Source organism: Salmo salar, chromosome 06 (assembly GCF_965601325.2).
Source record: "Salmo salar chromosome 06, fSalSal1, whole genome shotgun sequence".
NCBI lineage: Eukaryota > Metazoa > Chordata > Actinopteri > Salmoniformes > Salmonidae > Salmo > Salmo salar.
The window spans coordinates 68,178,756-68,200,236 of NC_138296.1; the positions used below are offsets into that span (position 1 = coordinate 68,178,756).

At 42.5% G+C, this 21,481-nt stretch overlaps 1 protein-coding gene and 1 long non-coding RNA gene across 4 annotated transcripts in view; both read right to left on the reverse strand.

The window, feature by feature from the left end:
- Positions 1 to 717: 717 nt before the first annotated feature.
- Positions 718 to 9,581, reverse strand: LOC106578499 (uncharacterized). 3 transcript variants are annotated; one of them, XR_014392709.1, is made up of 6 exons: positions 9,396 to 9,581; positions 6,557 to 6,982; positions 6,188 to 6,323; positions 5,963 to 6,052; positions 1,831 to 2,921; positions 718 to 1,386 (listed from the first exon to the last, which is right to left on the reverse strand). It is a non-coding gene; the product is annotated as an uncharacterized LOC106578499 (long non-coding RNA). The 3 variants fall into 3 exon arrangements; XR_014392710.1 differs by having other exon boundaries at positions 6,188 to 6,342; XR_014392708.1 differs by having other exon boundaries at positions 6,188 to 6,982.
- Positions 9,582 to 15,446: 5,865 nt separating this feature from the next.
- LOC106607829 (polypeptide N-acetylgalactosaminyltransferase 14) overlaps positions 15,447 to 21,481 on the reverse strand; it is a 119,852-nt gene continuing 113,817 nt past the window's right edge. The window contains exons 14-15 of the mRNA XM_014205220.3: positions 18,438 to 18,557; positions 15,447 to 16,266 (exon numbers count right to left, since the gene is read on the reverse strand). Of these exons, the coding sequence (XP_014060695.1) occupies positions 16,108 to 16,266; positions 18,438 to 18,557 (279 nt within the window). The 3' untranslated portion in view covers positions 15,447 to 16,107. The remainder of the gene's footprint in view (positions 16,267 to 18,437; positions 18,558 to 21,481) is intronic.

Consider the following 21,481-nt stretch of genomic DNA (forward strand, 5'->3'; position numbering starts at 1 on the left):
AGTCCAGTTTATTTGAATGGGACATGGGTGTGAAGTGCCTACTTTTGTTTAAAAACATTGGCATTTCCCTGGCAAGGAAACACACACTAATTAAATTTGGCCACAGACTTGATCATATTTTGACTAGAATGTGAGCAATGTCAAAACAGAATTAAGGCCACATAGTGATACAAGTTTACAAGCAGCGGTTTGTGTGCTAGAGCAGGGCGGTTGATAGCACTAATGTGGCCATTATATAAGGCAACCAAATACAATAGATTTTGGAGAGTTGCTTCTTTCACTACAAGAAATTCCAAATTCAATGTCCTCAAACTCTGACTTAGTTTCGGTCTAACGAAAAAGAGTGAAGGGCAATATTAGGAACAATCCTAAGGATTCTGCAGTGTGTAGAATATTGAAAACACTCCCAACGTGTTGAGAGAAATTGCCTGTCAGGAGGCTGACTCCAGTGATTCTTCATCTAAAGGCAGAGATGACTGTTCTGTTCCTATAAATTAGCTTTTCACCTAACACACAAGCAGGTTCGTCTCTCAAGGTTAAGTACCCTGGGTTCATTTTCATTCCTCTCCAGGTGAGAAAACGCTCACTTTTCTCTGATCAGCTCGTGGAAGCTTCTCTGTCCACCTGTGTGCCTTTGGTTATCTCTGAGAAGTACCGTTCAAACAATCCCTGGAACTCATTCAATGTAATGTGACATAATTACAGAGCGGAACTATATGCATGTACAGGGTGTCTTTAATTGCAGGTATTTTATTGTGTTAAATAAGGTACAATAGCTGTAACATAATAGCCTTCATTTTCAATACCAATATTATCAAACCAAATAGTATGTGCTCATGTGCATAATGACATAATGAATAAAACATGTCGATTTCTCAGTGCTATTCCTTATTCCTTATATTCCGCACATTTTCAAATGAATTCATGTCAACATTTATTAAAACCCTTCAAATATAAAAAGGTCTCTTTTCATAATATCTTCAATCAATGTAAAATAACATAAAAAGTTTTTAAAAAAGTGTAAACATCTGGACGCAGTAGCCTATACCTATCCACTAGAGATAGGCCACTGCCAAGTTGCAAGATCATCAATAAATGTCATTAAAATGAAAGTCTTTCTCTGTGGTGATATGAAAATATGAGAGACAGAGACAAAAGCTATTGGTTGCTGGTGAGAGGTATGGGTAAATTCCCTGGTCTCTCCAGTTCTTTGACCTCCAGGTTTGTTTGAGGCTCTGACCCTTAACCCTTGACATCCAGTCTCAGGGGCAGAGGTGGAGCAGATGAGTATGAGCAGATGGTCAGAGGAGTTGTGCTCGAGGTCTGTCTGTCCCACCAGGGCCAGTCTGGCCAGCAGCTGCAGCCTTCGCCTGGGCAATGGACCCTCTGGAAGTAACATACAACAGGCATGGTTAAAGCCCTGACGTTTCCCAAATGATGTGATCTTAGTGTATAAAAACTCAGGGCCCTAGTCATGGTTACATAATTGCAGCCTGGGAGACTAATCACCTCTACAGCTCACTGCACTGCAGCAAAGCAGACTGCAGCATCTGTAGAGTTCACATTACATGAACCACCCATCATAAATAATATTTTGATTGTCAGAATCCACTCTGCTTAAAAGTAGAAAAAATCAATCAACAAATCCTGTGTTGTATGCAGTGTACAGTACCAGTCAAGTTTGGACACACCTACTCATTCAATGGCTTTTCTTTATTTTTACTATTTTCTACATTGTAGAATAGTAATGAAGACATCAAGACAATGAAATAACACATGGAATTATGTAGTAAAAAGTGTTTGAGATTATTCAAAGTGGACACCCTTTACCTTGATGACAGCTTTGCACACTCTTGGCATTCTCTCAACCAGTTTCACCTGGAAAGCTTTTCCAACAGTCTTGAAGGAGTTCCCACATATGCTGAGCATTTGTTGGCTGCTTTTCCTTCATGCTGTGGTCCAACTCATCCCTAATTATCTCAATTGGGTTGAGGTCGGGTGATTGTGGAGGCCAGGTAATCTGATGCAGCACTTCATCACTCTTCTTGATCAAAAAGCCGCTATACAGTGTGAAGGTTCTGTTGAAAAACAAATTATAGTCCCACTAAGTGCAAACCAGATGGGATGGTGTATTGCTGCAGAATGCTGTGGTAGCCAAGCTGGTTAAGTGTGCCTTGAATTCTAAATAAATCACAGACAGTGTCACCAGCAGAGCACCCCCCCCCCCCATCATTACACCTTCTCCTCCATGATTCACGGTGGGAACTACACATGCAGAGATCATCCATTCAAATCAAATCAAATTTTATTGGTCACATACACATAGTTAGCAGATGTTAATGCGAGTGTAGCAAAATGCTCGTGCTTCTAGTTCCGACCATGCAGTAATATCTAACAAGTAATCGAACAATTTCACAACAACTACCTTATACACACAAGTGTAAAGGAATGAATAAGAATATGTACATATAAATATATGGATGAGCGATGGCCGAACGGCATAGGCAAGATGCAGTAGATGGTATAGAGTACAGTATATACACGAGATGAGTAATGTAGGTAGGGTATGTAAACATGATATAAAGTGGCATTGTTTAAAGTGACTAGTGATACATTTATTACATCCAATTTTTGTGTCTCACAAAGACACGGTGGTTGGAACAAAAATCTCAAATTTGGACTCATCAGACCAAAGGACAAATTTCCACCGGTCTAATGTCCATTGCTCGTGTTTCTTGGCCCAAGCAAGTCTCTTCTTCTTATTGGTTTCCTTTAGTAGTGGTTTCTTTGCAGCAATTCGACAATGAAGGCCTGATTCATGCAGTCTCCAGGTGGTGATCTCAGGCCTGCCGTCCTCTTTCAGGTAGTGGGAGTAGGCTGACGTCAGCCTCAGACTGTGCTCTATAGTGGGTCTGGACTCACTGGTGGGACATGGGGAGGAGGAGAGACACACTGTCACATAGGGCACAGGCTTAACTTCAACTGTTAATTAACACAGACAGATGCTCCTTGAAGTTGGAGCACGGCAATGACTGCACTGGACAAACAACAAATCATCCAGGGATAGACTCGTCACTTCTCCCTATGAGCAGTTCCCCTCGCTTCACGTTAATATTGTACGGGAAGGATTTGTCAACTCTCGTCTCCTCTTCTCTCCAATGCATACAAACAGAGTGAGCGAGACGGCGAGAGAGGGATGAGTGGATGCATCCGATGTGCAGACGCTGTTCAAAACAAATTAGAGCTGCGTCGAGCGGCACAGACACTCAACTGAGAATTCTTAGACGATCGAGAGAAAAAAAACACTTCCCTCCATTCTGCAAGCAAACGTGCAATCCTTGGAGAATAAAATCAAAGAGTTAAGCGGAAGATTAAACTACTAACAGGACATTTAAAAACTGTAACATCTTATGCTTCACGGAGTCGTGGCTGAACGACGACAATATCAACATTCAGCTGGCTGGTTATACGATGTACCGGCAGGAGAGATCAGCGGTGTCTGGTAAGACAAGGGGCGGCGGACTATGTATTTTTGTAAATAACAGTTGGTGCACGATATCTAAGGAAGTCTCGAGCTATTGCTCGCCTGAGGTAGAATATATCATGATAAGCTGTAGACCACACTACCTACCGAGAGAGTTTTCATCTGTATTCTTTGTAGCTGTTTACATACATCCCCACAGTGACAGTACGTACATACCTCAACCAGAAGCCATGAATTACAGGCAGCATCTGCAGTGAGCTAAAGGCTAGAGCTGCCGCTTTCAAGGAGCGGGACTCTAACCCGGAAGTTTATAAGAAATCCCGCTATGCCCTCCGACGAACCATCAAACAGGCAAAGCATCAATATAGGACTAAGATCGAATCATACTACACTGGCTCTGACGCTCGTCGGATGTGGCAGGGCTTGCAAACCATTACAGACTACAAAGGGAAGCACAGCTGAGAGCTGCCCAGTGACACGAGCCTACCAGACAAGCTAAATTACTTCTATGCTCGCTTCGAGGCAAATAACACTGAAACATGCATGAGAGCACCAGCTGTTCTGGAAGACTGTGTGATCACGCTCTCCGCAGAAGATGTGAGTAAGACCTTTAAACAGGTCAACATTCACAAGGCTGCAGGGCCAGACGGATTACCAGGACGTGTACTGTGAGCATGCGCTGACCAACTGGCAAGTGTCTTCACTGACATTTTAAATCTCTCCCTGTTTGAGTCTGTAATTCCAACATGTTTTAAGCAGACCACCATTGTGCCTGTGTCCAAGAACACTAAGGTAACCTGCCTAATTGACTACCGACCCGTAGCACTCACGTCTGTAGCCATGAAGTGCTTTGAAAGGCTGGTCATGGCTCACATCAACACCATCATCCCAGAAACCCTAAACCCACTCCTATTTGCATACCGCCCCAACAGATCCACAGATGATGCAATCTCTATTGCACTCCACACTGCCCTTTCCCACCTGGACAAAAGGAACACCTATGTGAGAATGCTATTCATTGACTCAGCATTCAACACCATAGTGCCCTCAAAGCTCATCAATAAGCTAAGGACCCTGGGACTAAACAACTCCCTCTGCAACTGGATCCTGGACTTCCTGACGGGCCGCCCCCAGGTGGTAAGGATAGGTAACAACACATCCGCAATGCTGATTCTCAATACAGGGGCCCCTCAGGGATGCGTGCTCAGTTCCCTCCTATACTCCCTGTTCACTCATGACTGCACAGCCAGGCACGACTCCAACACCACCATTAAATTTGCCGATGACACAACAGTGGTAGGCCTGATCACTGACAACAATGAGACAGCCAATTGGGAGGAGGTCAGAGACCTGGCCGTGTGGTGCCAGGACAACAACCACTCCCTCAACGTGATCAAGACAAAGGAGATGATTGTGGACTACAGGAAAAAGAGGACCGAGCACGGACCCATTTTCATCGACGGGGCTGCAGTGGAGCAGGTTGAGAGCTTCAAGTTAACTTGGTGTCCACATCACCAACAAACTAACACGGTCCAAGCACACCAAGACAGTCGTGAAGAGGGCACGACAAAACCTATTCCCCCCTCAGGAGACTGAAAAGATTTGGCATGGGTCCTCAGATCCTCAAAAGGTTCTACAGCTGCACCATCGAGAGCATCCTGACTGGTTGCGTCACTTCCTGGTATGGCAACTGCTCGGCCTCCGACCGCAAGGCAGTACACAGGGTAGTGCAAACGGCCCAGTACATCACTGGGGCCAAGCTTCCTGCCATCCAGGACCTCTATACCAGGCGGTGTCAGAGGAAGGCCCTAAAAACTGTCAAAGACTCCAGCCACCCTAGTCATAGACTGTTCTCTCTGCTACCGCACGGCAAGCGGTACCGGAGCGCCAAGTCTAGATCCAAGAGGCTTCTTTACAGCTTCTACCCCCAAGCCATTAGACTCCTGAACATCTAGTCGAATGGCTACCCAGACTATTTGCATTGCCCCCCCCTCCCCCCCTTACACCACTGCTACTCTCTGTTGTCATCTATGCATAGTCACTTTAATAACTCTACCTACGTGTACATACTACCTCAACTAAGAGGTGCCCCGCACATTGACTCTGTATCGGTACCCCCCTGTATATAGTCTCGCTATTGTTATTTTACTGCTGCTCTTTAATTACTTGTTACTTTTATCTCTTATTCTTATCGTATTTATTTTAAACAGCATTGTTGGTTAGGGGCTCGTAAGTAAGCATTTCACTGTAAGGTCTACACCTGTAGTATTCGGCGCATGTGACTAATACAATTTGATTTGAAAAGCATTAATATTGAAGGTCTGTTGTGAGTCAGAGGAGCTACAGCTGGTGCAGTACCTGACAGGATCAGATCTCCTACAGTTACCTGACAGAACTAACTGACTGTAGGGATCACGGGCACTGTCTGTCTCAACCAAATTATTACTTAACCCTGAAATGCAACCGGGGATAACTGACCTGATCATAGTTGCCATAGCTTGTGCTTCAGTCCTTGCTTCAGTCCTGGGGTATCTCCTACAGACAGGTTGGAGATACCCCCATCAACATCTGGGAGGAGAGAAGAGCATTAATGTCACATACAGATCAGAGGAAAGAAGGGTGTATTTCCTCAGTGTTGGTAATGGCCTAAAGCTCTTCACCGAGAGAGTGTGGGGTAAAAGAGAGGGTTGGATGATGGGTTACCTGTAGGCAGCGTCTCATACTGGCACTGCTGGGTGACGCCCAGGCTATGGGGCCAAATGGGCACGGTCAGGATCCACTGGCCTCTGGGACTCTTCTCCTCCTGACCTGACACCTGCACACACACCCCGGCACACACCTGCACACACACACACACACTGCGGGAAACATTCTGTTGCTTCACACAGTTTTGTCTAGCATAGTAAAGCAACTTGCTGTACACTGTTAATTTCACTATCTATTCTTTACTACCTATTGCATCTTAGCCACTCTGTCACTGCTCATCCATATATTTGATACTTATATATTCTCATACCATTTCTTCACTAGATTGTGTGTATTAGGTTTTGTTGTGGAATTGCTAGATATTACCTGTTAGATACTGCTGCACTCTCGGATCTAGAAGCAGAAGCATTTCACTACACTCGCAATAACATCTGCTAACCATGTGTATGTGACCAATAAAAGTTGATTTGATGGCAAAGACAGGGCATTCAACCCAGATTGAAAATTAACACTGTTCTGATTTCTGCCAGCAGAAAAGCCAGCTGGGCCAACATAATGTCCCCATGCAACAAGGAGGTGTGTGTTGGCCACACACACAGGCCTCTGGGCTGAAGGGTCCCGTGGGACGAAGTAACAGCACCAAGCCCAGGTTGTCCCGGTCTAGCAGGGGGATGCCCCGGCGGAAGTACTCCACTGGATGACTGGACAGCAGGGAGAAGCAGTCCTTCTTATAGACCCCTGCACAGCCGTCAGGCTTCATGCCTGTCCTCTACTTGTACTCCCACTGGTAACCTGGGGAAGGGGAAACACCATAACATCAAAGAAAATGGTACATTTCTCATAAACTGTGGGGAAACATGGACACAATTTCAATATTTTTTAAAGTGAAGAAAGTGAAACAGGAAAACCAAGTGGTTTAAAAAATACATTCTATGCCTGTGGCTCCCTCTAGTGGTAATGTTACATGTGCGCTCCAATGGCAATATCACTTGCTTCTTTACGCAGGCGGATACATGATTTTCTATTTAAAACGGGGTGAGCTTACAGCTCAAATGAATAGGCCTGGTCTTAACCCTTTACACGCATACCTGTATACACTATAATTGACGTCAGAGCTCAGGCTACGCGCATCACGGTGCTATATTGGTTTTGACTGACAGCCGTTCTGAACTTGAGCACCACACGCGGCAAGTAGTTGCCCCCATACCTCCCGCTAATTGGGCAACTTTAGCAAATGTGTTGTTGTCCGAGTGAGGGAAATGCTGTAAATTAAGATGACTCAATGTATTTTGAAAGATGAGACGTTTAAAACAATAATACAATACTGCTTTGAAGTCATACAAGCAAGTCAAATACCCTCGAGTACAAATGTGCACTTAACATTTCCATATCATAAAACTCATGGGGTGGCAGGTAGTTTACGGGTTAAGAGAGTTGGGCCAGTGACGAAAGGTCGCTGGATCAAATCCTCGAACCGACTAAGTGAAAAACATCTGTCGATTGATCCTGTAAGTTGCTCTGGATAAGAACCTCTGCTGAATGACTAAAAAGTAATATTCAATGTTTAAGATCACTATGTTTGATGTACAGTTAATAAGGTGCCATACCATGGGTTGTTCTGAACAGAATGAGCCGGTTATTCTATTGTAAAGACATTTTTGACGTTGAACACGCACCTTAATGTACTCAAGACTCCTTTCTATACACACCAAAATTACAATCTGTTTCTCTGAATTGCCTAAAACGATGCCCAGATTGCGGGGCTGTTTTTTTTTTTTTGCGGGGGGGTTACGTAAACAACAACTGTAATTGTGTGACCGCAGGGATGCAGGGTTGTGTTTCAAACAACCAAACAACTTGCTCTAGTTCCTCAACGGCACAGCTAAGAGAGCTCAAAGAAGCACCTTATAGCTGAAGACTTCTTTGAGTCATACAAGTGCATTGGAATGACTTAGGAACTGTGCACAGTTTGGAGAGGTGTATGGCCACTTGGAGACACCTAGTCTTTTCACTCAAACCCTTGTCATTTTTTTTGTCTTATGTTGCACCTACTCCACATTTTACTGAATGTATCCAGAGTATTTTCAGATTTCGTTATCAACAAAATGCTGTGAAAAGTACAGTACATGTAAAATGCACATAAAATCAACAGTGTAATGTTTGGATGAAGTCTAGTATCAGGTGAAATGTTGTCCTTTTCCTAAACATCAGACTGTTACAACCTCTCCCTCAACGTGATCAAGACAAAGAAGATGATTGTGGACTACAAGAAAAGTAGGACAGAGCATGCCCCCATTCTCATCGACGGGGCTGTAGTGGTTGAGAGCTTCAAGTACCTTGGTGTCCACATAACCAACAAACTATCATGGTCCAAACACACCAAGACAAAGCCTATTCCCCTTCAGGAGACTGAAAAGATTTGGCATGGGTCCTCAGATCCTCAAAAAGTTCTACAGCTGCACCAGAGAGCATCCTGACTGGTTGGATTACCGTCTGGTATGGCAACTGCTTGGCCTCCGAACGGAAGGCACTACAGAGGGTAGTGCGAACAGTCCAGTACATCACTGGGGCCAAGCTTCCTGCCATCCAGAACCTCTACACCAGGCGGCGTCAGAGGAAAGCCCAAAAAATTACCAAAGACTCCAGCCACCCTTGTCATAGGCTGTTCTCTCTGCTACCGCACGGCAAGCGCGACCGGAGCACAAAGTCTAGGTCCAAGATGCTTCTAAACAGCTTCTACCCCCAAGCCATAAGACTCCTGAACAGCTAATCAAATGGCTACCCGGACTATTTGCATTGCCCGCCCCGGCCCCCATTTTTACGCTGCTGCTACTCTCTGTTTATTATCCATGTATAGTCACTTTATCTACCAAAATGTACATATTACCTCAATTACCTCGACTAACCTGTGCCCCCGCACACTGACTCTGTACCGGTATCGCCTGTATATACTGTAGCCTCACTACTGTTATTTTATTTTTGCTCCTTAATTTTTTTTTTTTTTACTTCAGTTTATTTTAGTAAATGCTTTCTTAACACTTATTTTCTTAAAATGTCATTGTTTGTAAGGTTGTTGTATTCAGCGCATGTGACAAACAACATTTGATTTGATGGTTACTCCATAGCTATGTATCTGAAAGAAGTCGCTATGAAAAAGACGCAACAGTCTCTATAAGGCAGAATGTTGAATAAAAATCATATTTACATTTACTTTACCGGTTGTACATGCTGTTGGTCTTTTTGGCAGTAGGCGATGGAGATAGGGTAGGGTAGGTTTTTTACCCAAGTTTTTGCTGCACCGGTAGATTCTGCCGTGTGCGTTCTCAATCTGTTGACGCATTTCACGTAATGCACAATATGTAAACAAAAGCCGAACGTACTTGACCGAAGCACGTTTCCTCCCAATAAGCCGGAAGTGTTAGCCATCGCGTTCTTCTTCTTATTCGATGAGGTTTAATGGCGGATGGCATCCAATAAATATTGCATTACCGCCACCTACTAGTCTGGAGTCCAAATCCCTTATAAATAAAATAAAATAAACAAATACCCTGCCATCTAACACTACACTCACACAACAAAGTTAACAAATAAAAATAAAAAACAACACCACCCTACTCCACTATTTAAATATATTTAATCCTACCTCAGGCCACCAACTTGAAAGAATGTGAAACCACCACTTAACACGCTCTGTAACTCCTCTGATGTCAAGTCTCGCACACCCAAATACCTCTCTGCAGCTGCCACTACAACTTCACTTTTCTGTGACGTTCCATCCCTGCAGTACAGTTGATAACCATTGCTATAAATGCTAAAAGTCCAAACATATTGAAACATACAGTTGAAGTCAGAAGTTTACATACACCTTAGCCAAATACATTTAAACTCAGTTATTCACAATTCCTGACATTTAATCCTCGTAAAAATTCCCAGTCTTAGGTCAGTTAGGATCACCACTTTATTTTTAAAATGTGAAATGTCAGAATAATAGTAGACAGAATGATTTATTTCAGCTTTTATTTCTTTCATTACATTCCCAGAATCTTTTGATATTGTGTGGATTGTGACCGTATAACTCTGCCTATAAATTAAAGTGTTCTAACCATAACAGTTGTTAGGCTTTCAACCCAGGAGACGATAGTGGAAAGATGGTGGAAACTGAGGTTTTGTTTGAAACTGCTAGTGAGTCGGGTGAAGATAATAGCACAGAAAGTGAGAATGAGTGGTTTACCATGGCAAAGAAAAAGGGAAACGAGAAGTAAAGCTGTCGTGGAAAAAAATACATCTCTGGACTAGTTTTTAGTCAGAGTGAGGGTTTTGGATCAATATGACCTGGGAAATCTGTTTAACGTCTTGAGGAAATTCTGGAATGTGTAGGCGGAAAGTGTAGAGTCGGTGAGAGTCACAAGAAGTGATCTTATTTTGAATTTTTGTGTGTCTGTGGAGCAGAAGAAGCGTGTTTTAAGACTCAAAAAGATATCAGAGTGGAATGTTTCCTGTATGGATTTTTGTAGCAGGGTGCCAATCAAGGGGGTTATTTCTGGGGTTGCACAAGAAGTAAAGGCAGGATATAGGATATAAGGATAGAACTGAAGACACCGATGGAGTGGTTGGTGCACATCGACTGACCTGTATGGTAGATGGAGAAAATAAATTCACTTCATCCATGCTACTGTTCTTAGATGAAGAATCTCTCCCTTCTCATATAAAGTTAGGATTCATTGTAACGGCCGTCGTTCAAATGAGACCAAGGTGCAGCGGAGGATGTGTTCATCTTACAAGATTTTAATAACCGAATGACCACTATACAAACATAACCAGCAACAGTTCTGTCAGGAACAAACTAAACAGAAAACATTCACCCACAAACCCCAAAGGAAAAACAGGCTGCCTATGTATGACTCTCAATCAGCAACAACGATCTACACCTGTTCCTGATTGAGAGCCATACACAGCCGAAACAAAGAAAACCACCAACATAGAAAAAGAAACCTAGAACGCCCATCCATGTCACACCCTGGCCTAACCAAAAATAGAGAACAAAAAACCCTCTCTATGGCCAGGGCGTTACATTCATGAGATACCCTATTGGAGCTTTTGTGCACAACCCTTCAGTGTCATAAATGTAAAAGATTTGGTCATGTGACAGAAGGGAAGAATATCGTATGCCAGATGAAGTGAAATGCTGCAGTTGTGGAGGTGAGTATGTGCCTGATTTCCTGGAGTGCCCTGTTCAGGTGAAGGAGACTGAGGTGGCAAGAGTCAGGACTGTCCAGCGTGTCTCCTATCTGGAGGCGGTAAGAAGATTGGAAGGAACAAGTGGCGGGGAAGAAACAATGGTAGTAGAGCCTCCACGACCAGTGAAGGTTTCTCATCAACCGAGTGAAAGTGAAATGCTTCATGTTAAAAGGTGGGCTTTGTTTTATTTATTGCAATAGTCATAAACTGTACAGTGCAAGCGGAGAAGAAGTCCAAGAAAATTGGAATCATTGAAGGGAGCTGAATTTTTTTTGTGTCTTTGTGATTTCACAGCCGAGGCCGTGCAAGAAATCCTGTTGGTGAATGTTCGAGCCATCACAGGACCCTGAGCCGTGTAGGGAGGTATTTTGGAGTGGACTGTGATTGAAGAAGTGGGATGGGTTTTGTTAGTTGATGTGTTTAATTTTGTATGATGTTGTTTTCCCCCTTTCCCACAATGTTTTTTTATTTTCTCATTCAATACCTTGTCCAGCTGGTGGTGGTAATGCACCATTAATATTGGATGCCAACTGCCGTTAAACCCCATCGAAGAAAAAGAAGATAAGAGGGGAGGGACCTCAGGGACCGTCATGGCCCGCCCATCTCTGGGGAAAACAACCGGTGGTTACCTAGGTTATCCCATAGCAAAAAGTTGACCTTTTTCAAACGCCAGTTTATTGTTATCTGCTTGTTTTAGTCAATTACACAACTGCATTTTCCATGTCTAAAGATTACTTTTCTATAAAAACGAAGAGAGTTGCACACTCCATTTAACCTACCAGTAATTTATTGGGCAAAAAAAATACCAATGTTTCGGCATCACTGTGCCTTCTTCAGCGTAGTCAGCACCTCTACACTAAATCATTTTCTCTGGGTGTGCGCCAGCTCATGCTTTTAATAAAGACTACTTTTCAACATTACCTGCTACTGAGTGTTCTCAATACTTAGAAAAGTATAATATTGACTGTAGGGCCTCCCTCATGCCCCTTTTCATGATGGTGCTAGCAGCCACATGATCGTGTATGCCAGGTAATCTGATGCAGCACTCCATCACTCTCCTTCGTGGTCAAATAGTCTTTACACAGCCTGGAGGTGTGTTAGGTCATTGTCTTGTTGAAAAACAAATGATAGTCCCACTATGCGCAAACCAGATGGTATGGCGTATTGCTGCAGAATGCTGTGGTAGCCATGCAGGTTAAGTGTGCCTTGAATTCTAAATAAATCACCGACTGTGTCACCAGCCAAGCACCCCCACACCATCACACCTCCTCCTCCATACTTCACAGTGGGAACCATACATGCTGAGATCATCTGTTCACCTACTCTGCGTCTCACAGACATGGAACCAAAAATCTCAAATTTGGAGTGTCCATTGCCCGTGTTTCTTGGCCCAAGCAAGTCTCATCTTCATATTGGTGTCCTTTAGTAATGGTTTCTTTGCAGCAATTTGACCATGAAGGCCTGATTCACGCAGTCTCCTCTGAACAGTTGATGTTGAGATGTGTCTGTACTTGAACTCTGCAAAGCTTTAATTTGGGACTGCAATCTGAGGTGCAGTTAATTCTAATGAACTTATCCTCTGCAGCAGAGATAACTCTGGGTCTTCCTTTCCTGTGGTGGTCCTCATGAGAGCCAGTTTCATCATAGTGCTTGATGGTTTTTGCGACTGCACTTGAAGAAACTTTCAAAAGTTCTTGAAATTTTCCAGATTGACTGACCTTCATGTCTTAAAGTTTTCCCCCTACCTACAGACTTTATATCATTGGCCCCTTTAATAAATGGAACACTAGTCACTTTAATAATGCCACTTTAAGAATGTTTACATGTCTCGCATTACTCGTCTCATGTACAGTATATACTGTATACTGTATCCTTCACTATCTATTATTTACTATCTATTGCGTCTTAGCCGCTCTGTCACTGCTCATCAATATATTTTATACTTATATATTCTCATTCCTTTGCTAGATTGTGTGTATTAGGTTTTGTTGTGAAATTTGTTAGATATTACCTGTTAGATACTGCTGCACTGTCGGATCTAGAAGTATAAGTATTTCGCTACACTCCCAATAACATCTGCTAACCATGTTTATGTGACCGATAGCATTTGATTCGACAGTCATGTATCTTTGCTTATTTGAGCTGTTCTTGCCATAATACAGACTTGGTATTTTACCAAATAGGGCTATCCTCTGTACACAACCCCTACCTTGTCACAACACAACTGATTGGCTCAAATGCATTAAGGAAAGAAATTCCACAAATTAACTTTTAACAAGGCACACCTGTTAATTGAAATGCATTCCAGATGACTACCTCATGAAGCTGGTTGAGAGAATGCCAAGAGTGTGGTTGATTGGTTTAACACTTTTTTGGTTACTACATGATTCCATACCTGTTATTTCATAGTTTTGATGTCTTCACTACTATTTTACAATGTAGAAAATAGTACAAATGAAGAAAGACCGTTGAATGAGTAGGTGTGTCTAAACGTTTGACTGGTACTGTATGTCTTACCTGTGATTAAATGTTTTCCACATACATACTGTAGCTACGTGTAGCCTTACTTGGACACCTGGTCCCCACATTTCCCACTCTCCCATGCTGAATAGCCTGAAGCCACGGGCCTCTTCTCGCAGGCTCTGTTTCCCTATGTGGGAGGATTGCAAATCGTAGTTCAGTATGTACATTGCAATGCGGGTCAATGGGAAATAATGTTTGTTTTTCTCAATTTGTCGGCATGGTTGAAAGGAATTCCTTCTTATGATGTCTACTTGGAGTATAGAATACCATAATAGCCATAAAACCTTGTGGTCAAACAAGGAACTGGTTCCAATTGTTTTTCCACCGTTCATTTTTCCCATTGGGTATTTTATATACACTTAAAATAAGGGCTGTGTTTCGTGTAGGCTTACTCTGGTGTGACGTTTTGATAACTCTCTAGGAAAGTTACTTTTTATCAATATATTCGCCTGTATTTACCCCACAAAAATGAAATGCAAATTAGCTGCTAATTTGGCTATCATAAAGAACTACAAATGCCATGATGATCTGGACGAGACTGCCAAATCTAGGCAAAGCATTTTCAAATCTGAGAGTAAATGGAGACTAATATATTGATGAAAGTCACCTTATCCAAGAGAGATATATATGGTTATCAAAATGTTACGCCAGGGTAAACCCTGTTTGACTGCTAGGATTCATGGGTATTATGACACCTCCAGTGTGGGGCTCTATTAGCGTTCAAAACAACTGGGAACTCAGAAATCTCAGACTTCTGACTTCAGTGTGTTCAAGATAACTCGCAATTTCAAGTCGGAAACTCTGGCATCTTCTAGAGCTTCGATTTAAAGATCGCTGACGTCAAGATTTGACCTCGTTTTTTTCAGAGTTCCCAGTTGTCTGGAAAGCGCTATTACTATAGTCGCTTTCAAATTGTAAAGAATTCCATCGAAAATACCATTACTTTCTTTGACAGATTTCAGAGCAAATAATCATAATTCGCTAAATCTTTAGCCGACATCTGCATGTGTTCGACGAAGACTAGCCTAGTCCATTGACATCCTTTTGTACCCAAATAATACATAATAAGGGCACTAGCTAGCTAACATTGAGCCTCTGGTAAATAATCTCTGATAGCGTGACATAACATCATATCTGTGAATGATCCTTTTCCCATGGAAGTTAGCCAGGTAGGCATATTCATTTGAGCGAGCGGTTATTATGCTATTCATTCTCAAATCCTAACCATTTAGCGGTCAATACTTCTTGCCGTTCGTCTGTCTTTGTTAACCCATGATGTGTCACTGCACAGAACTGTAAGATGCTGGTAATGCTGACCGAGGTGCCAGTGCTGTGCTGGTACCAGTCACATCTAATGCAATTTAAATAATTATACTGAGACTAATTCACAATTTGTTAAATCAGGGAAGGGGCATCCAACCTTCACCATTATGAAATGTTATCAATATATTCTACATAGGCTACTTATCACTGCTGAACACAAAACTAATAAACAAACTTTTTCTGTATTTCTTTTATTTCCTTTTTGACATTGCAGCACTGGCTACTACAGTGTGTGTGTGTGTGTGTGTGTGTGTGTTCAGGATCATAGACATTTTGTGTAAAAGTCATCTCCATTCCAATTAAAAATAAATGGGAATCATAGGATATTAAAATATCGCCATTTGACATGTGCATTAAATTTGCTGACACAAATTCCATCATAACTGCATCCCATCCCATATTAGATCACCATTGAAATGTCATTACAAAGACAGGTTGAAGTTTAAATCAGAACTTATAAACTTGAAGCAGCAGTTAGAAGAATAGTTTTGACAGACCACGAGTTTCAATGAAAACAGCAATGAAAAATGGTGTCCCCTATATTTTCAACTATATTAGCCCAAAATAAATGACTTCAGCCCTGCTGAATGTCTTGTTGAACACTTGAATGTGCTGACATCAGTCCAAGTCCCTGCCATCTTATAAAGACTTATCTCAGTGACCGAAAACACCCTTTACTCTGGTATCCACCTCCTCTCTCCTTTCCCTCTCTCCCTCCATCACTCTCTCTCTCTCTCTCTTCTAAAAGCCCTTGGCTATAGTAAGCACTGCAGAAGTTTGTGAATGCTTGTAGGGTAGTCCTCCTCTACAGGAAGGATTGTGTTGTGGGTGGATCAGGAGAAGGGCATCTCCCATCTCTGGGTGTAGGCTGTCAGTTCACAGGGGCTGATCACCAGCATCTTGCTGCTCTCGATGCCGTCCAGGGCCATCTCACTGTCCAGGCAGAAGTGGGAGGCCAGGTGCTCCAGATGGGTGCCTGACTTCTGCCATCGCTGGAACACAACAGACAATACAAAGATCAATAACTATACTGTATTCAGAGACATGCATTTCAATGTTATTAAACTGCTATTGTCCATTAATTGTTACAGAATGCCATTGGTTCAAATAAATCAAAAGGTTTGGGCAACTATTGTCCAATACTGACCCTGTAATTTTGTCAACTTCATATTTAGCTAATGATCTTTATTGCATGTCACGTTCATGGCACTGTCATGGCACATGGCACTCTTCCCACTATTCACCACTAGATGTCCCTCTTTACTCAATTTCTGGTGAGTCACAATAATAATCCAGAGCAGGGAATTCTTCTTGTTGATATTGTTGAATTTATATATTAACAAAACTTGAGGATATTAGCAAACATGCAAGGATTTTGTCATTGCCTCACACATCCATCACTGGTTAGAACGTGACGGCTGACAGGCAAAGCCTGTTGCCAAGACTAGTGGAGCGTATTATGATCACGTCTCTCTTCCGTGGTAGAAACAATACAGTGGATATAAAGGGGATTTTCTGGATCAAAAAGGGCAAAGGTTGTGGGCATGGCAGGAGGCGTGGCAATTAGCAGCTGGCCCATGTGAGTGGCTACATTTTTGTGAACAGGCCCCCATCTCCATTGTGTAGAGAAATGTTTGAATTTTTGAGCCAATTTCCTGAAACTCAAACAAATATCTTGCCATGTAGAGAAAATGTTGCCGTTTTAAAGCTAATTTCCTGCAATTATACATTGCTCTTTTTCTCAAACATAATAACATAATGAATACTACTAAATTCATTGTTTTGGGAATTTTCAATTCTCCCTGACTGTCTACCTTTTATTTTGGTAATTGTTAGTTCTCAACGATGATATTATTAAAAAAATAAGATATAGGTCCATTATATTTTCTACATACTTTATATGGTTTTAGTTGTTTAAATTTACTCTGAAAGCATTTTTCCATCCTGAAAGCGACTTGAAAAAAATGTTTTTGGCGCTCCGCCCATGGATTAAAATGGCAGAAAAATCCATGGTGGATGTGATAGAGATACAGAGCATCTTTTGTTTCACAGTATTTAAAGTCAGTGAACAGAAACAAGCTCTGTTCCATTGTGACCCTGATCAAAGCAGGAAAGACTCAAATTGCCATGACATGTTTTTTTCCCTTTTTTTATGAAGCAAAGTGAGACTGCACTTTTTAACTGATAAATGAAAATAATTAAAACAAAATCAATTTGTATTCAGTGCCTGTGGTGCCTCTAAGTAATTATTCTTGTTACTGGCTGTTGATGCACAATTGATAGTTAAGCACATTTGTAGGCTCCTGAGAGCCTCTTTCTGCTGTAGCCTATAGTGGCCTGAGGGGAACACATGAGCACGGCTCTAATTAGTTATCACTGAACAGTTTCCGTCTATGTGCCAGGGGTGGAACATGGTGCTTTGGGAGCCTTTTAAGCAGGAGGAGGTAGTATATACCTGCGCAACTTCTAAAAGTGGGAGACCTAAAATCTACCTGCCGATACAGAGGTCTATTATGTGGCCCTTACTTATCTACGCAACACTAGACTGTAACTGAGCTGTGTATAATGTTTTAAGCGTGCTATTTATCATCTCTTTCTCTCTCCATCACTCTCACGATCCTTCTTTCTCTCACTTCCTATGTTTTCACCAGACACTACATCATTATCACCACATATTCATGAATCATCTGTTCCCGCAGTCACCACCCAAACAAAACAATGTGAATACATTATACAGTCATGAATGCTGCTTATAACACCCTCCCACTCATTGACAGTATCTGCACACATTCTCCACAAACCAACTCCTCTGTTTTGTTTTCCTCATTGTTTACCAAGAATGTCAATAAAACATGTACAACCTTTTCGTACAGACTCAAACCATGTAAACAGCTTCGCTAGCATACTGTTAGATAAGCCGGAACAGACTGAAGAGGACCTTGCCTCTGTCTCAGGGTGCAGCAGCAGCAGCAGCAGCAGCTGGCTGGTGATACAGGCAGAACCCAGAGCTCTCAAACACACTCTCCCACTGCACTATCAGACTGCCTAAGTGAAAGTTGATTTATGGCTTGTCAGAAGTGACTTTGCTCGTTTGAGGCAGGGGGCCGGCACAGTGCAGCGTGATGGGTGTTCAGGTGATGACGGGCGCCCTCTGGGCTATTACTTGTTTCCCGTCGCCAATGTTGCAGGGCATGAGCATGACCTGGGAGGCAGGAAAAGTGGTAGAGAGGGAGAGGCAGTGCTGTTGCTGGCGGATCTGCTGCCCGTGGGTGTAGATCCACTCCTGAGGAGAGAGAGATACACTGATAACACGTCCACAACACGATAATTACGTACTAACAAAACAGTCTACGTACCATGTATGTGAGAGTATGAACACAACATTTAGCAGAACACAGTTATGTCATACTACTGAAAACACAGATTACTACAGACTGGGTGTGTATCAGTGTATGCTACATCCAATCGTGAGGCGACCCAATTCCTCCAGCCAGGGAGAGTGTCTTCAGTACAGCACACACCACTACCCACACCTCCAAAACATCTGTCTCTGGGAATGGGTTCACTCTTCAGGAACATTCCATACATCATGACATAATAAGACTGTTTCTGTGGAACCAGACCAGGGAATATTACTGAGCCAGCATAGTGGAGATTGACGCACGCACGCACGCACACACGCACGCACGCACGCACGCACGCACGCACGCACACAATCCACACACACAGTTAAGTCTTGAGAATGGCCAAAACCCAGATGAAAAACAGTAAATATTTTGATCGCTGAAACTAAAGTATGCCAATGAGATGCTGCTAAGCCTGTCTGTGTTTTCTTTTTTTACCTTTATTTAACTAGGCAAGTCAGTTAAGAACAAATTCTTATTTACAATGACGGCCTAGGAACAGTGCCTTGTTCAGGGGAAGAATGACAGATTTTTACCTTGTCAGCTCGGGGATTCGATCTAGCAGCCTTTCGGTTACTGGCCCAAAACTCTAACCACTAGGCTACCTGCCGCCCCACTAACCACTAGGCTACTTGCCGCCCCACTAACCACTAGGATACCTGTGTATGGTGGTGCAGGCACATCAGGCCACTTTTCATGGTCTAGCTAGCTTACAGAGGATTTGATATTGAGTGGGCCCACAAGGATCCAAACATTCACACATAATATGTCATGGATTCTAGTGTTTTATTGTAGAATATCAGACAGAAAGACAATTTGAAACTCTTGTTGTTAAAGACACTCCGGGTACAAGCTGCCAGGCAACATCCCTGTACCCTTATGTCCTAGTCAGGCGAGATGCACTCCAACAGAGATGCACTAAACTGTGGTCCCCTGTGCTCAAACAATAAAGCATCTGTGTTCTTGTCTGGGTCCCTGCCTTTTTGGAAGCTAGTTTTTTTCTAACATGATGTTGTGATGTTCTTGGATTCAACTTTTGTGCACTTCCTTGGTTTCATAATGTCTAACCATGTGTTTAGAAAAAAAACAATTAAGAAGACTAAATAGGACAGGTCTTCGACCAATTCAAGCTATAACTACAAATGTATGCTTGCTTGTACTGATTTTCCTATAGCAGAGCAAATTGAGAACTACTGATTTCACACACAAGTGCCTCAGATACATGTAATTATCTGTAGAAATGGTAGCTCCTGTCTAGTTTCTTTTGGCACAAAATAAGCGAGTCGATAGCAAGCGACACCTGAGGGCTGACGCCAAGATAGGAAGAGGGTTCTGGCAACGTAATTGGAGGCAATTAGGAAGATATGTAGTGAGCAGCAGCAGTAAGGACAACTTTCCCAACTGAACTGGTGATTCCAATACTGGATGTTCAGCATGGTCACACAGTAGGAATGTATGTGTGTGTGTGTTTGACAACACAAAGGAGGTCGCGTAGTAATCACTAGACGGCCATGCTACGAAGGACCAAGTATATAGTCATAAGATATTTGCTTCTGACCTTTTAGCATGGACAGCGGTGGCCATGTACAATGGATATGTTGCCTATTTCTAACCAATGTCTTTGAAAAGACATGCAGACCAGAGGATTCAGTGCAATGCCCAGAGTGAGGGCTTTTAATTATATGTACATTACAATTATGAAACTCTGGTACAAGTTTCTCTTTCCACCGGGATTTAGCAACCATAGCGCATGCGTTACCCAAACCACAGGATAATTGGCGCTCTCGAACGCGCGCTCTGGTTGACACACCCCCTGCCAAGCTCGGCAGAAGGAACACACATTACATAACGATGGAGGAATTCAGATATGACTTCATTGTTTTAAACTACGGCGTGCAACATGGTTCAATGTGCCAGTAAATCAGCACAATCGACTTTATTTTGAATTGTATTGCCACCGTCACGGAGCTCTAGAATTGGGATCAAGTTTACTCTGCTAACGAAGATACAAACAGAGTAATGGAGAGCACTGAATAACACGGCAGTATACGGGGGCCGCCATCTTTATGCGTGTCCGCTATAACGAAGAATCAAAGGTAAATTCTAACCATTCCTTAATATATGAATAGCGATCTTATTACCAAAACATGTGCACTTTATAGTGGTAACATTAATACAAAAAGTACGGCTGATAGAGCACAACTAGCAGAGCTACAAACAATTTAACCTGTTGGGGCTAGGGGGCAGTATTTGCACGGCCGGATAAAAAACGTACCCGAATTAAACTGGTTACTACTCTTGCCCAGAAACGAGAATATGCATATAATTAGTAGGTTTGGATAGAAAACACTCTAAAGTTTCTAAAACTGTTTGAATGGTGTCTGTGAGTATAACAGAACTCATATGGCAGGCCAAAACCTGAGAAGATTCCATACAGGAAGTGCCCTGTCTGACAATTTGTTCTCCTTCTGTGGCATCTCTATCGAAAATACAGCATCTCTGCTGTAACGTGACATTTTCTAAGGCTTCCATTGGCTCTCAGAAGGCGCCAGAAAGTGTAATGGGGTGTCTGCAGTCTCTGGGCGAAGTACAGCAGCTCTGTTTGTGAGTGGTCAGTCTGGGAACAGTGACACTGGAGATGCGTGTTCATGAGAATTCTCAATTTTTTTCTTTCAGCCTTTGAATGAATACAACGTCGCCCGGTTGGAATATTATCACTATTTTACGAGAACAATAGCATAAAAATTGATTTTAAACAGCGTTTGACATGCTTCGAAGTACGGTAATGGAATATTTTCCATTT